General features: G+C 46.4%; 1 protein-coding gene across 1 annotated transcript in view; it reads right to left on the bottom strand.

Moving 5' to 3' along the window:
- Window positions 1–1,712: 1,712 nt before the first annotated feature.
- Window positions 1,713–16,957, bottom strand: part of Aebp2 (AE binding protein 2) — a 56,019-nt gene continuing 40,774 nt past the window's right edge. Inside the window, exon 9 of the mRNA NM_009637.4 lies at window positions 1,713–2,794. Coding sequence (NP_033767.2) covers window positions 2,767–2,794 — 28 coding nt within the window. The 3' untranslated portion in view covers window positions 1,713–2,766. The remainder of the gene's footprint in view (window positions 2,795–16,957) is intronic.

Genomic DNA, 16,957 nt, shown 5'->3' with positions numbered 1-16,957 from the left:
GGATTTATTTTGTGTATACACCTGGGGCCCGTGAAGGTCAGAAGAGGACATCTGATCCCCTGGAACTGGAGTTACAGATGTGACCGTGAGCCATCATGTAGGTGCTGGGGACCAAGCCAGGGTCCTCTGCAAAAGCAAAGCAAACAACAAAAACAAGAACAAAAAAAATGCCTTTGTCTGCAGAGCCAACTGAGACATATCCCGAGCCCAGGATGAAATCTGAGACCTATACTCTTTAAAACCTCCGTCCTAGGCTCTGTTCCCAAAATAGAAAAACTAAAATTGAAAGGTAGAAGCCAGTGCCTCGTACCAGACCAACAAGTCATTTGTAATGAACGTTTGCAAGCAAAGAAGAGTCAAAAGGGTATTTACTGTGGGACACACTGTAACACACTGCAACTTCTATGGAGAGACTTTTCTCTGATGAAAGGAAAGCTCCAAGGGAGGAGGGTGGCTATAAGGGGAGGGGGAGACCAGTGGGATTAGGGTGCACCCCCTCCCTCCCTGTCTCTTTTCTCTCCTTCTCTCTCTTTCTCTGGTCTCTGTGTGTGTGTGGGGTTGTGTGTGTTTCTCTGTCTCCCTTACACACACACACACATACACTTTTTTTTGAAACACTGTCTCTCTGTCACCCAGGCCATCCTCAAACTTCTAATCTCCCTGCCTCAGTCTCCCAATTGCTAAGATCACAGGATGAGCCCCACCTTCACCCAGCACTGAACACTCTTTTAATAAGCCCTTCCGCACTTTACCCAGTTCTTTGGAGGCTGTTTTCAATCCTTTCCAGTTAACTTTCCCACTCGATGAAGAGGAGATATGAGATGGAATATGGAACAAATTCAAATTCAGAACAAAACCTTTCACGTAGAAACAGATGAGAAAATCTGTCCACAGAATATAAGAACGTGGCCCCCAGGACTCGTACTCAGCCATCTGCCAACTTTACTCACTGGAAGCCAGCAGGCTCGCTTCCCCTTTGCCGCCCTTGGGCCTCACAGGTTTTCTGCAGGCTTCCTTCTGTAGCTAGCCCCTAGTGGGAGGTACCTGGAGGTTAACCTGGCATTCATCTTATTTCCTGGGCTCCCCTCGCTGCTCCATCTGCTCTCAGAGTCTGAGTTGCCCACACTTTGGGCAAAAAGCTTTGGCTTTTTCTGATTTTTGGTGAAGTATTTTGGGCAAACAAAAAGATGTCGTTATCTATGCAGCTTCGGAAATGCGAGCCCGTGAACTCAGGGGCACCATCTGTTGTTTGTTCCCCTCAAATTCCCTACTACCCTGAACCTGGCAGGCAGAAACGGGGTACTTCCAGGCTGAGTCTGAGAACAGGAAACATCACCACGTGCCTTTAAACTTCACACGAATGATGCCACATTCTGCAATACTCTCCTCCCCGCTACTGACACGAGTTGACAAATGGAGCATGGCTGTTACCATGGCAACTGAGGCCGGTTCTTCATCCCACTTCCTTTACCCTCAGAGGTAATGCTGTCCCAAGACTTGCCTGGTTACTGCCTCCATTCGCCACTGTTTCAGAGTTGCTGGGTCTCCACAGATCTGAGGCCTCTCAGCTTTACGCATATTGATTTGTATAATGTACACTGTTTTAGCTTGCTTTCCCCATTTAGTGTCTTGAAAATCTTTCTACAGTGGTCAAAGCTGCAGCATTGGCTCAGTGTGCTGTATCGCAGTAAAAACACAGTTTCCACAGAGCATCAGCTTTTCCGTTGGAACAATTTAATTTCATTGCTTAGATTCCCATTTTCTACTTCTTTTTTTTTTTCTGATAAAAATCTTACCATGTAGTCCAGGCTGGCCATTCTCTCTCCTTACACGCAAGGCTGCTAGAAATGCATTTGGCCAGGGGGCCTATGGTCTCTAAGCACAAGATCTACTACTACACAATCATTATTTTGTTCTGTAACTTTTTCTGAGAGAGAAGCCTTTCTGTGTTCGCCAGTTAAATTTCAACCCAACTCCTCCAAGCATTTGGCTCGCTGCTCCTTCCACCCCAAGATGAACAGCGCAAGGATCACAGGAATTTGGTGTGGAAGGAAGTTTCCGGTCCACTGCTGCTCGACCCTTTGGTGTGCAACCCATCTCTCGGTTTGGGATTTTTCTTTTTATTTGGGTTTCAGATATTTTCCTTGGCAGCAGCCTCTCACAGATTATAGCTCCCTCTTAGCCTTTTCTGTTCCTCTGTCGGGAGGCGGGGGGGGGGGGTGTCAATCTTCCAGATGCCTCCATATCATTCTTGCTGCGAAACCGGTTAAAGCCATGCCTTAGACTGGCTCTCCTAGTCAACGGGGCTTTGTCTGTCTGTCCGTTGAGGAAAGGTCTCATTGTATAGCCTGGGTTACACGTGAATTCAGTCTCCCCTCACTTCAGCAGGGGTCAGGCATGCTATACTACTACTATACTATACTACTGTGGCCAACCCGAAGGGACTTCTCCACACCTGTTTGTCTCCTCCACTTCCACCTACAAGGAGGGCAGAGAGTATGCCACAGAGCACATAACACACAGGGCACATAACACACACAAAGCCTGCAGTTGCAGTGAAATTAAGTCTATCCTGAGAGTCTCACTTAGATAAATTTCTGGGTTACTAGGAAACCACACGATGGAACAGGTGAGGTAACCCAAGACCTTAGGGCAATAGCAGCCAGGAGACACCTGTGGAGATGTGTGTTTACGCTGTAACCGGTTAAAATAAGTCGTCCCCTTTCCGTTCTCATGGCTGTGAGGTTCCAGATGAAGAAGCACTCATCACCTTGGGAAATTGAGGATGTCAAATCTGTCAAGATCAGGAAGAACAAAGATAATGTGAGGTCCAAGGTTCACTGCAGCAGGCACCTACATCCTGCTTGCCACAGAGAGAGAAAAGGCAGAGAGGCTGAAGCAGTCCTCGCCTGCCTGCTGCTTTGGCGGTCAAGGAACTAAATGAACCAGACCTCTGCATTTGACTAATAAAAGCCCAGAAAATGGAAGGAAAGGGGAGGGGAGGGGACGGGAGGGGAGGGAAAGGAGCCATTCTTCATTCCTGAGCCATCGAGATAAACCCCTTAGTGGCCAAGTGATGGCTGGATGATCTGAGTTCTATCCCCAAGACCCACACAGAGAACCAACCCCAACAAGTTGCCCCCTGACTTCTATGCCCTATGGCAACCTCGTGCTCACAAATACATAGGGACACTAAATAAATGAGTAAAACGGGTTTTGACTTTGCTTTTGTTTTCTGGTTTTTGAGGTTTTTGTTTTGTTTTTGAGACAAGTTCTCACTGTGTACTCCTGGCTGCCCTGCAATTCACTACATAGAACAGGCTGGCCTTGAATTCACACAAATCTGTGTGCTGCTGCCTCCCAAACGCTAACATTAAAAGCTTGGGACACAAAACTCAGCCCCCAAAGACCATTTTTAGTGTTCATAGCTTTAATGCCAACACTTGGGACACAGAGGCAGGGGGACAAGAAACACAAGGCCATGGATGACTGTGTGGTGTGTTTAAGATCAGCTTGGGACGAATAGAGAAACCTCGTCTCCAACAGAAGATTGAAAAATAAAAGAACAAAGAGCTTTGTGCTGTCCCTAGTTTGGTCCAGCTTTGCACTTTTTCTTCTCTTACTGCACCAGACCTGAACCTCCGGCCCTAGGATGCTATGGGCAGTCTGCATCTCCACCACTCCCTGGAGCTGGTGGATCAGGGACCCGATGGGGGAAGCGATGAAGGAAGACTGAAGAAAGGATAGAACCTTCCTTGCTTTACAGAGGTCCTAGAAGACCTCCCAGGCTGGCTGTGGCTTCCTCTCCTTAGAGTGACCCTAGCTGGAGTGATGCCCCCCCAGTCACAGCCAGCATCGGGCGTGGCTCACCATCTCCTGTGACCTCCCCAGCAGCAGCTTCAACACCTGCTCCCAGCTCTATAGCATCTGTTCACACTCAGGGACAAGGCTGATAAGAATTCTCTTTAGCTTCTGCCATGTGTCACCTGCAAGTTTACAAGCCTAAACAAACACTTGCCCTAAGCTGCACATGCATACATGGCCCATACTGTTTTGTTTCTTTAAGATTTACTTTATTTATATGAGTACACTGCAGCTGTCTTCAGACACACCAGAAGAGGGCATCGGCTCTCATTACAGATGGGTGTGAGCCACCATGTGGTTGCTGGGAACTGAACTCAGGACCTCTGAAAGGGCCGTCAGTGCTCTTAACCACTGAGCCATCTCTCTAGTCCATACTGTTTTGTTTTTAATGCTGTCTCTGATTACAAATACTACTAATGGCAGCTCGCCATGCTTATTGATCAGCCAGTACATGATACCGTGGTCCCTGCAATATGAGATGATTCTGCTCTGATCTGATATTGTGCCCTGACCCCTGAACAGATACACACAGAAGGATAATTTTGCCTGATTGGTCTCTGCAGAAGTCACACTTGGAAATTTATTTATTTATTTATTTATTTATTTATTTATTTATTTATTTATTTATTTATTTATTTAAAAATCTCTTTGGTGAGGCTGAAGATATGGCTCAGCATTTAGAAAACACTTAGTGCTCTTATGTAAAGGATTCATGTTCCCGTGCCAGCACACAACATGGACACTCACAACCATCTATAACCCCAGTTCCAGGGGATCCAACAGGCACACATTGTTGTGTGCAGGGAACACATTCATACACATAAAGTAAAAAATAAATGTAAAAAAATGCTAATAAAAATTTAAATATCTCTACAGTACACAAAGGCAGCTCAGTGCTTGGAGTGTTCCATGCCTTCTACTAGACACACACTGCACACGCACAATTATACACAGACCACTCACACATACACTCACATGTACGTACATACATACCACAAACACACACTCACACCACACAGACACTCACACTCACACACAGAAACCACACACACACTCAAACTCATACATACACACACTGCACACATACAGTCACACACAGACCACACACACATACACTCATACTCATAAACACATACCACATACATACACTCACACAACACCACATACACTCACATTCACACACAAACCACACACACATACACTTCTCACAAACACATACCATACACTCACACATACACATCACACACACACATACACACATCCACACCACACAGACACCATACACACACACACTCACACACGGACATATACACATATACTCACACACACATACACTCACACACACTGTACACATACTCACACTCACACACACATACCACACACATACACTCACACACATACACACATACTTACACTCTCACACACTCACAGGTACCACACACACAGTCACATAAACACACCACACACACACACACACACACACACACACACACACACACACACACACACACACACACCTATGAATCTGTAGCCACTTTGCATTCAATTCCTAAGAACAGTTCTGTGTCACTTAATTGCAGGGCTAAATTTGACAACCACATCAATGTTCTGAACGGAATAGCCAACATTCATAGGAACTATGACACGGTTGCTTCACCATGTGATATGATTTCTACAGTGCAGGGGATTGAGCCAGAGCCTTGAACTTGCTGGGCAAACCCTGCCACGTGTCCCAGGCCATTGATCATGTCAACCCTTGATCCTGGAAATCCAGAGCTTTTCAGTCAGAGAAACCCTGGAGCCTCTCCCAGTCTGGATCCTCTGTTACACTGAGGGACCATGCCTGTAGCCTATGGTCAATCTGCCACTCCCATAGGCTGTGATTTCTCCAGGGGATAGGATTGTGTCTCAGGTTAAATCTGAAGATCTTAGAAACAAAAACCCAAGCACCGAGTTCATGCTTGAATGAGCTGACTGAATATGGGCGGGGTCTGAGGACTTATCAACCACTTTCCCGAGTATGGACATATTTAACAGTCACATCAGCACTGGGAAGTGACCCAGATTACTTTGCCGATGACAGTTTAGATTTTTGGCCCAGGTATGTTGCTGCCATGCTTGTTCAATCCCCGGGTGTAGGAGGCCGAGGCAAGCAGATCATTGTAGTTTGAAGCCTGGACTACATGGTGAGATCTTGGGACAGAAAGCCAAAAAGGAAGAAAGGGGAGTGTGAGAGATGAGAGGAGGGGAGAGGAAAGGGGACAACAGAAGAGTATAGAATTTGAAAAGTCACAGTCTCCTGACACAACCAAACCCTACCTAGCAATCTAAGGATGCAACCTGGCCTATTTGTATGCCACTGCATTCCTGCAAGGCTTTTAATGGCTTAGAGAGACACCACCCTCTTGGGGAGATAACTGTCAAAAAACTCTTTGCTCTGAGGAAACGAATTAGACAAATCCCTTCCTTCCTGCTAGCTAGCTCAGGCAATGCTGCACAAAAGCACACTCGATCCCATAGCCCTCGGACACCACCAGAACTTTCCACAGTCCGTGTGTAAACGGGGGTTCAACTGTTCCTTTTCATCTGGCTCCCCCAGGCCTCCTCTATCAACCCTAATATATTATTTACTGTAAAATGCCTTTCCTGTTTTTTTTTTTCTTTTTATAGCGTATGTAACTCAGGGCATTGTTGAGTAAGCTTTTGATGGCAGTATTTTCAGCTACATCGCAACGAAATCACTGTTTCATGATGGTTATTTTCTGGCTCTTCCATTGCCATCAGCTTCGAATGCTTATGTCTCAAATGGAGCCAGATGTGTTTTAATAGATTTATACCATCTTCCCATAAATCCTCTGTTCCCGAGCAGGTAGACCGCCCAGCCCAGGAAATGGGACTTTGCCTCATTTGCTTAGATTCTTAACTAGTCCATCTGTCTTTGTGGCTGACAGAGTGAGAGCGTGACACCACTGGCTTTAATCTGCTGTCAACCTTCATACTGTACCTTTAACTCTCTTGGATTCTGATACAGAACAAACCAGATTTAACCATTTAGGACACAGACTGACCTCATGCTGGGCCTTGAGAGGTTTTTCCTTAAGGAAAAAAAAAACTATTCTGTGTCTGTCTGTGTGTGTGTGTGTGTGTGTGTGTGTGTGTGTGTGTGTGTGTGTGTGTGTGTGAGAGAGAGAGAGAGAGAGAGAGAGTATGTGTGTGTGTGTGTGTGTGTGAGAGAGTGTATGTGTGTGTGTGTGTGTGTGAGAGAGAGAGAGAGTGTGTGTATATGTGTGCATGTGTGTGTAAGCATGCAGGTGCCATGATCAGAGTATGACTTGCAGGAGTTGGTTCTTGTGTCCCACCATCGAACACAGGACCCCGGGCTTGGCTGCAAGCACCTTTACGCAATGAACCGCTCATCAGCCCAGCCTGGGTCTGCACGGACATTCAACATACTTATCTTGAAATACTTGTGCAGATGTCAGAAACAGCCATGCCAAGTTCATTAAAAAAAAAAAAAAAAAAAGGTAGTGGTGAGAAACAGACAGACGTGTGTGTGTGTGTGTGTGTGTGTGTGTGTGTGTGAGATGAATGAATCACACTTTTTGCTGAGTTCCTTTGCTCCTCTGGCCAACTTCAAAAGGAAACCTAACTCCATGCCCTGTTTTAGATTTCCCTCCTCCTGCGTGGTGTCTGTGAGGGTCCCTTTCTTCACATCTTTTTAGGAGATGGTTATAGACACTGCTGGGATTTATAGAAAATCATTTCCTTTTCGTTAGTGAGAAAAACCTCTCTTGCTTGCCAACTCATTAGAAACAAAAGTTATGATTCTAATTTTGTTCTTCTCTCTTCTCATTCCAGTCTCCTTTCATCCCATGCTCTCTATCCTGAGCATGGAGATCAATCTTTCCCCCCTGCCTCCCCAGGTCACCCTTGAACCCTTGCACAAACGAGAGAGTCCAGTAATTTCAAACATATTCGCAGGAGCAGTCAGCCTTCACTCCGCCACGTCTTCTGTCAATCACTGATATGCGCTGAACAAGGCTTCCCGTTTCCACACCAGGCTGATCATGGATTCATTGGATCTTCATCCACTCAAGGATATCACGTTGGTAGGTGAGCTCATCACTTGTGAGAATTTTAGAAATCATCCTCTGATCAGCAGAGGGGTAAAGTAAGAGCTGGGACATGAACAAGGGGTTATCTCAGCAACTGGCAGAGACATGATCCAGGCTGATGAAGGGAGTAGCCAACAGCACTGAGAGGAGATGGCATCAAGTCACCTTTAGCTGGGGCGGAAGAGATGGCTGGGTGGTCACCAGCACTTACAGCTCCTGCAGAGGACCTGGGTTCTGCTTCTGGTGCCCAGAGACCCTGAACAACAAAACTGACAAGACTCAGATTAGGACTGAGGCCAAACAAGCTGGAGAAAGTGACTGAAAGCTGGGCTTTGGTGGCTGGAAATGCCCTTTCCAGAGATAGAAAGACCGAGGCAGGGGGTGACTCTGCAGTTTAAGGGAACTTGCTGACAACTCTGACAGCCTGAGTTGGAGCCTCAGGGCACAAACAGTAGGAAAGGGAAACATGACTCCCACATCTTATCCTCTGACATACACACATACACACACACACACACACCCCTACTCACATACACATACATACATGCACACACACATACACACACATACATACATACATACATACATACACACACATACATATATACACACACTCATACACACACATACATACATGCACACACACCTACACACATACATACATACATGCACATACACATACATATATACATACACACACACTCATACACACACATACATGCACACACACTCACAAACACACACCTACACACATACATACATATACACCCACTCACACAGACATACATACATGCACACACACTCATACACACACACATACATGCACACACACTCACACACACCTACACACATACATACATATACACACATACATGCACACACTCATACACACATACATACATGCACACACACACACCTACACACATACATACACACACTCACATGCATACATACATACATACATACATACATACATACATACATGCACATACACTCACACACACACCCCAGAAGGGGAGAGAGGGAGGGGGGAAAGAGGTATTGAAACAACAACAAAGACAACCCAGGAAAAAGATAAATTTTGGTGGAAAGGAGATGGATTTCCTTTGGAAGAGGTCTGTGTTCATCACGTTGGGCTCATGGGTAGAAGGGATCAGAGGAAGGCGTGGCCACCTGTATATGAGGGTCCTTCCTAACAGAGCATCTGAGTGAGTCAGGAAAGAAAAGGGCTTCAGCATCCCACTGACCTGTGTTTTTCCCCCACTGACCTTCTGCGTTTTTCCTTTCTACTCAGCCTAGGACCCCAGTAACACCCCAGTCCATAGGAAGGTGGCCCCCACAGTAGGACAGGCCCTCACAGACACACCTAAGGTAAGCCTTATTAATTCCCAAGGTGTTTTTTTTCAGTCAAAGCTACAAAGATAAAGGAAAACTCTCCAGAAAATAAAAATGGTTTGGTGAGTGGAGATCCAGCATATCAGCAGTCCTGGGGCGACCCAGTGAGGGTTTTGGGAGAAACTTCTTTCCAGATAATCCCAAAATGTTCCTAAGAGTCACCTGGTCTCTACATGAGGCTGAAGAACTGGTCTCCGGCCAGCCCAAAGCTCAAGAGTTGACACTTTAAATGCCTGCTGTCTCCAGAATTCTGTCCCTGAGGGGCAGGGTTTGGTATGAGCAAACAAACATCCTCCCCATCCTCATAGGAACCAATGACAAACCAAAGTTCAGTTCCATAAAGTCCAACTTGGGGCGCCAATGAGTTTACCGGGATTACTTACAAAGAGCTCCTTACGGAGGGAGGGCTCCTTACGGAGGGAGGGCTCCTTACAGAGGGAGGGCTCCTTACAGAGGGAGGGCTCCTTACAGAGGGAGAGCTCCTTACAGAGGGAGGGCTCCTTACGGAGGGAGGGCTCCTTACGGAGGGAGGGCTCCTTACGGAGGGAGGGCTCCTTACGGAGGGAGGGCTCCTTACGGAGGGAGGGCTCCTTACGGAGGGAGGGCTCCTTACGGAGGGAGGGCTCCTTACGGAGGGAGGGCTCCTTACGGAGGGAGAGCTCCTTACAGAGGGAGGGCTCCTTACGGAGGGAGGGCTCCTTACAGAGGGAGGGCTCCTTACAGAGGAGAGGGCTCCTTACAGAGGAAAGGGCTCCTTTCAGAGGAGAGGGCTCCTTTCAGAGGAGAGGGCTCCTTACAGGAGCATGGTGACAATACAGCTACACTGGGATAACCTCAGCCCCACACGCCCCTTCCTCTAACCTTCTGCTCACACTCTAGCACCTCCCACGACCACCTACAATTAGGGTAGAATTGTAAACAATAGGCCAGGAGTTGATGAAGGAGGGAGCGCCGGGGAATCTCAGGTGAGGCTCCAAGGATGCTCCCCACTGTGGTGAAGGGGCGTTACCAGTCCTCGGACCCAATATAAGTAGCCATAGCTGTTCTGATGGTGACTGCTGTCACGCTGGGAGGACACTGCTCTAAGACACCTGTAAACATCAACTGGGTCGTATAAACAAACAAAATGGGGGGGGGGGTGACGTGTACAGATGCTGTGAGAACCTGGGCAGTCACATGTTTCCAAATAGAACTGTTTATTCTCGTGCAAAAGTGGAAAGCTCATGTTCACAGAACCTCTACTTTTAATAACGGCAGAACATACAGGTTTTTTCTGTCAAAGTCCTCAGTGCTTAAGCGCTGACAACTACAACAACTACCACATTCGTTGTTCTGTTTTTGGATGGGAGGGTGACTCACAGGGTATGAGTCCAAAACTATATATATAAACTCGGAAGGTGGTGTTGGCTACCAGATTATAACCCTGCGATTCTTTTCTGGAAACACAGGAGGCAAACATCCTCACCTCAAGTCCCAGGGCTGGAGAGACAGCTTTGTGGTTAAGGGCCTGCACTGTTCTTATAGAGGGCCTGAGTTCAGTTCCCAGCACCCACATTAGGAAACTCACAACCATCTGTAACTCATCTCCATAGGATCAGACGTCCTTTTTGGTCTCTGTATGGATCTACATTAATGTGTGCACATACATACACAAATAAAGATAAGACTTTTTTTTTTACATCTTCACATTTTTGAGTCAGAGATTCCTCACTCATGGGAAGTGTGGGGCAGAGAAGAGGAAAAACGTGGAAAGAGAAGAGTTGGGAGGTGGACATACGCCCAGAACTCAGGAGAACTGAGTTACAAGTTCAAGGCCAATGGTGGGGAGTTGGGGGGGGGGCATACACTATGAGTACCAGAACCACCAGATCTACATAGCAAGACCTTGTCTCAAAATAAATAAATGTAAATACATGTAAATAAATAAAAACAAAGATAAACTGTAGCATTGCTGCTACATCCTGCTGGCAGGGGGTATGCTGAGTTTACCCTCCTGTATGATGCTCTCGTGATCCATTCATTTATTTATTTACTTATTTATTTATTTTTATGTTTGAGTGAGAATCTTAATAGCCTAAGCTGGCCTTGAATTCAGAGACCCACCTGCTTCTGCCTCTGCCTCCCAAATGGTGGGTTTACCACCTCAGCCCATTATTAATTCTTAGAGCAAAGGGGTAAAATTAGGCCAGTTAACCTTTAATCCCAGCTCTGGGGAGACAAAGGCAGGTGGGTGGGTCTCCGTGAGGTTAAAGCTAGTGTGGTCTATGTGTTTGAAGAGAGAGGGAGGGGGTGGAAAGGAGGGATGGAGGAGGGGGTACAAAGTCATCTTGATCATTCCTCACCAAAATTCAGTCCTAAACAATCATGGCCAACAGCCTTAGTTCTGTAAATCTTTTTCATTCCCTCCCCTTGGGACAGTGGCTCATATAACCCAAAGCTGGTCTTCAACTAAAGGCCTGAAGCAGCTACACAGTTACAGTCCATATTCTCCTCCTCCAGTCAGAAGAGCCAGAACAGTGAGATCTTACCTATTCTAGTCCATTAAAAAACAAAACAAACCCGAAAAAACCCACCTGGTGCTGAGCAGCAGTCTCAACCCTGACTAGAGGCCAACATGTCCTTTGAAACAAAATCATGGTCCATACTTCCCAAGATGGAACGAATTTACCCCTCCATTTAATGTCATAACTTCCTTTAAAAAAACATAACTTGTTGTATGTGCATTCATGCTTTCCCAGCATGTAAATCTGTGTGAAGGAGTTACAGACAGCTGTGAGCTGCCATGTGGGTGTTAGGAATTGAACCTGAGTCCTCTGGAAGAGCAGTCAGTGCTTCCAACTGCTGAGCCATCTCTCCAGCCCCCAAATGTCCTTTTCTGTTACTGGTAAGTGCCCGAGTCCATGGTATAGCTCACGATTGGAAAGGCCTCTGGTCTACCTTCAGTTTCTGTAGAAGTCCTCTGACATGGTTCCCACAGATGGCTCCCATGTGCTCACACCCCTGAATGTAAAATGCACAGTGCAGGCCATGAGACAGGTGCTGAGAACAGAGCACCTCAGCTAGGAAGGCTGTCTAAGCATGCGGGCGTGTATACAGCGCCATTCAAAGATAGAGTCAGCCTCAGTACTGTTCTAGCCAGTGCTCTACCTTTGAGCCCAGCCCCTAGCAAATTACATTTCTAAAGACAGAATAGGGGAGGGGCTAGCCACTCAGCTTCTTTCTGTAACGCCTAACCCTTCCATTTCTGTGTGCATGTGAATTCATACAGCATTGAGTCACTCGATCATGGTGGTGCGTGCTGAGAAACGCATCATCAGGCAACTTCATCACTGTGATATCACCAGACACACTTATGAAACACATCACATGCAGCTCTCAGTGCATGTAAGTCACTGTATACAGGCAGTGGTATTGGGAAAAGCTTAGTCACTGTTGCTATTTTTCAGGAGGTTTTGTTTGGTTTGGTTTGGTTTTTTGTCTTATTGGGTTTTTTTGTTTGTTTGTTTTTGTTTTTGTAAACTAAATCTATGAATGATAGGTAAGATATTTGGTTTCTGGTTCTAACCAATTAAACCACCGAGAAATAACACTCTCTGGAAGCAAAGGCAGAGCCTGCCAGGTGCTGGTCACACTGAGATTTGCCCGCTTGCAAAGCTTCTCAGGGTCTGCCCAGGCACAGAGCCAATTTCCCTTGTCTCCAGAGTGAAAAGGGAAATGAGACACTGCATCAATGTCACACTTGTTGCCGGATAGGCTTTGAAGATAGTCCAGGAGTGGAGATACTGTCGGGATACTGTCAGCCGTACAGATTCCTAGCCAGTACGGGAAGAAACCAAGCCTCGCATACAGGCAACAGAACTCTGGCTGTTTCCCCCGGTCCTGAGCTCTGGGCTCCATTCCAACAGCTTCCAAGCTTCTTGTCTTTCCATAGGATACATATAACTAGGATTCTGGCACTAGAGATGCCACTCTTATTGCTAGAAAACTTCCCTTCTCCGCGGGGATAAAACTCAACCAACGCTCACATCCACCATGTGTTCTTACTGTACGGAGCCTGACTGCAGCCCCCATCTTTGACATCAAAGAGCAGAATTCCTGTGAATCCCTCGGGAATGGTGACAGTGGAGACACGTCCCAGACATCCAGAGTTGAAAGTCAGGAACACACTTTCCCACAGAAATAGTCAGCAGCTTCCCAGTGGAGTTCCCACAATCCCGTTAGCCCACAGCATTCTTGGAATACCCCAGACGTCCATGCAAGTCCCCTAACATGCTCTTGCTACTCCGTTCCCATCCTATCTTGCTTTCCCATCCTCTTCGGCACCCTTGATTCACATTTACGAATTCTCATGTGTTCAGTTCGCCAGACTCGGAAAACAGGCTCACCGGAGAGGCTGGCTCCAGCTCTGGCCTCCCAGCATCAGGCTGTGAGTGTGGGTATGGCCCAGAGCTCTTTCTTTGCCTTTAACATTCATGCCCACACTGTTCGCGGAAAACCTGAGGGCTCTTAGGCTGCATGAGGAGCGACCACAGATGGATTCACCTGTGTGGAAATGTGCTATGCCAATCAATTAACAAGAAGGAATGGATCTTTGCAAGGGTGGGAAACACTGCTTGCCTCAGGGTGAATGGTATCTGAATCCTCAGCGTCTCCCACAGAGGAGCTGATGGGTCTTGAAACACAAGCTGGCAGCTATGCAAGGGGTTGGCATCTACGAGTGTGGCTGGTCGGACTGCATGACGCATCACTGGGGCCTTGAAGGGTGAAGAGTGATCTAGAAACTTCAGCTTCACCTTCCCTTCCAGGGTCCTTGTCGGCCCCCAGGGAAACTCACCAGATTCCCTCAAAGTTCGTCCCTTGCTCCCCGAGAGGAGGACTGAGCACTAACATCCATGTGCAACCTCTCTTTCCCACACCCCCATGCCTGCTTTCCCCTGGGCAGCAGGTGGGAGGCCCCTGGTTTAACTTAAGGTTCTCAAGATTGAAATTCTGATTCCTGCAGCCCCAACTCCAACGTGTGTGTGTGTGTGTGTGTGTGTGTGTGTTAGAGAAGACTGAAAGAAGAAAGAGGAAACATCTTGTTTTCTCATATGCAGAATCTAGATTTCAACTTTATGTATATGGCTATGTTGCCTGCATGTGTTCCTCTGCATTAGGTTCATGCAGTGCCCACAGAGACCAGAAGAGGATACCAGAGCCCCTAAATCTGGAATTACAGATGGCTGTGAGCCACCAAGTGGGTGGTGGGAATTGAACCTGGGTCTTCTGCAAGAACTACAGGTGCTCTTAGCTACTAAACTATCTCTCTAGCCTCCAAAATATAGAATGAATATATACACACATACATACAAACACACACACACACACAAGATGGCTAGGTTGGTAACATACTTGCTGTTTAAATATGACATGGGTTCAGATCCCTAGTACCTATGTAAAAAGCAGGTATGGCAGCACACCTGTAACATGAGCACTGGGGAGGCAGAGACAGGTGGATCCCAAGTTCAGCCAGTCCAGCCAATCAATGGGCTAGCTCGAGGGTCAGCAAAGGCCCCTAAGTCATACCAGCACTCCAAGAAACTGTGCAAGGGGACTCGCTACAAGTTGCAGACCAGTCTGGTTTGCATAGTGAGTCTCAGGCTAGCCTGAGATGTAGAGTGAAACTCTGTCTCAAACAAATGAATTGTTAAATAGTTAAAAATAAAGCTCTCTGCAGAAGACAAAAAAAAAGGAGAGTTTCAAAGGAAGGAGTGGAGGTCACATGATGGCTATTCATGGTATCTTAGCTTCTTCCCTTTTTGCTGTGATAATATAGACAAAAGCAACTTAGGGTAAGGGGCTTTGCACTGGCCCTAGGTTACAACCAGGCTTCCTTGAGGTGGAGAAGTCACAGCAGGAGGAGCTCAAGGCAACTGGTCAACATCCACAGTCAAGGTGCAGAGAGCAATAATGGATGTTTGCATGGCAACAGTCAGCTCGCTTTCTCCAGTCTTACACAATGCAGGATCCCTCTGCCCAGGGAATGCTGCCTGCTTCTATGTCTGCATACCACAGGTGTGCCTGGCGCCTGTGGCGGCCAGAAGACTGCATCAGATCGCTGCAACAGGAGTCATGGAAGGTTGAGAACCGATGTATGGGTGCTGGGAACCAAATCTCAGTCCTCTGCAAGAGCAACATGTGCTCTTCAATGCTGAGTCATTTCTCCAGCCTCCACCTTTATTGTGTAATTGCTTTATGATCTAGAATGTCATAGTTTCTGTTTGATTTTTGAGTCAGGATTCAGACCTTATGTAGCCCTGGCTGGCCCCCAACTCACTTTGTATATCAGACTTTACTGAAAGAGATCTGCCTGCTTCAGAATCCCAAAGACATGTGCCACCACTACGTGATGACCTGAGTTCAATCCCCTGAAGGCAGAAGGAGGGAACCCACTCCTGACAGCTGTCTTCTTGTCTCTGCACTGGCACCATGATGTGTGTCACTCATACACACATGCAATAGTATCAGACCTCTGGGGGCCAGATACATCAAACAGGCTGCAGCTACAGGCCATATGGAGCCATCAGACAGGTAGTGACGCTGCAAAGTTAACAAGGGTCTTCTGTAAGAGCAATGCCCACTCTAAGTAGAATTCTTTTTAAAAAGATGAAAAGGCAGAAACAACCTATATATCCTACGATGTTTCTGTAGCCAAGGATGTGGAACCTTAGGGTTTTCTGGGATTTTGATCCAGTTTAACTGTTGGGGTTTCGGCTGGAGCCAGCCTCAGCAGTTGATGTGGTGGCCCAAGAGGAGATAAGGAGTCGGTGAGGAAGGACCAAGGCAAAGTAGTCAGGGATCTTACAGCTCGGACTACGAATCAGGCTGCCTCTATGTATACAGCTTTCATAGAGCAAAGACAGACTAATGATTAGCCGAAAAGTACAGATTATACCATTTTGTCTCTGGACATGTGTTTGTCTTTTCAGTACATGTTTGGGGTTACACATTCAGTCTCAATTAGAAAGTACAAGTAGAACAGATTTTATTTTTTATTATAAATCCTATAACACACAAGTCTAAAGAATGTCTCTGCCAGAGCTGGAGTGATGGCTCAGTGGTTAAGAGCACTGACTGCTCTTCCAGAGGTCCTGAGTTCAATTCCCAGCAACCACACGGTGGCTCACAACCGTCTGTAATGGGAGCAGATGCCTCTTCTGGTGTGTCTGAAGACAATTACAGTGTACTCATATAAGTAAAATAAATAACAAATAAATCTAAAATAAAAAAAGTCTCTGCTAAACAAACACATTATATGACAGCCTGCATTTAAGCTGGCAGTATTTGAAGTTTTAAAGCACTCCAGACAAAGAGAAATATCTGAACTGGTATTTTCATGAATAGCGAATACTAATACCTATCTCCTTTGACTATATTGTTCCATCTTCTAGGCTATAAAGAAGGAAATGTTTATTTTAGTCAGTCTACCTTACTTACTGAATTCTATTCCTCTGGGGGTGTACCCACCCTGTATGACCCCTATCTTTAAACTACATTTTCAGAAACTTCTAAGCCTATTGTAAAAAGACGCCTTGAATCTGCTA

This window comes from Mus musculus, chromosome 6 (genome assembly GCF_000001635.26).
Source record: "Mus musculus strain C57BL/6J chromosome 6, GRCm38.p6 C57BL/6J".
Taxonomy (NCBI): domain Eukaryota; kingdom Metazoa; phylum Chordata; class Mammalia; order Rodentia; family Muridae; genus Mus; species Mus musculus.
This window is presented reverse-complemented; position numbering and strand designations above follow the sequence as displayed.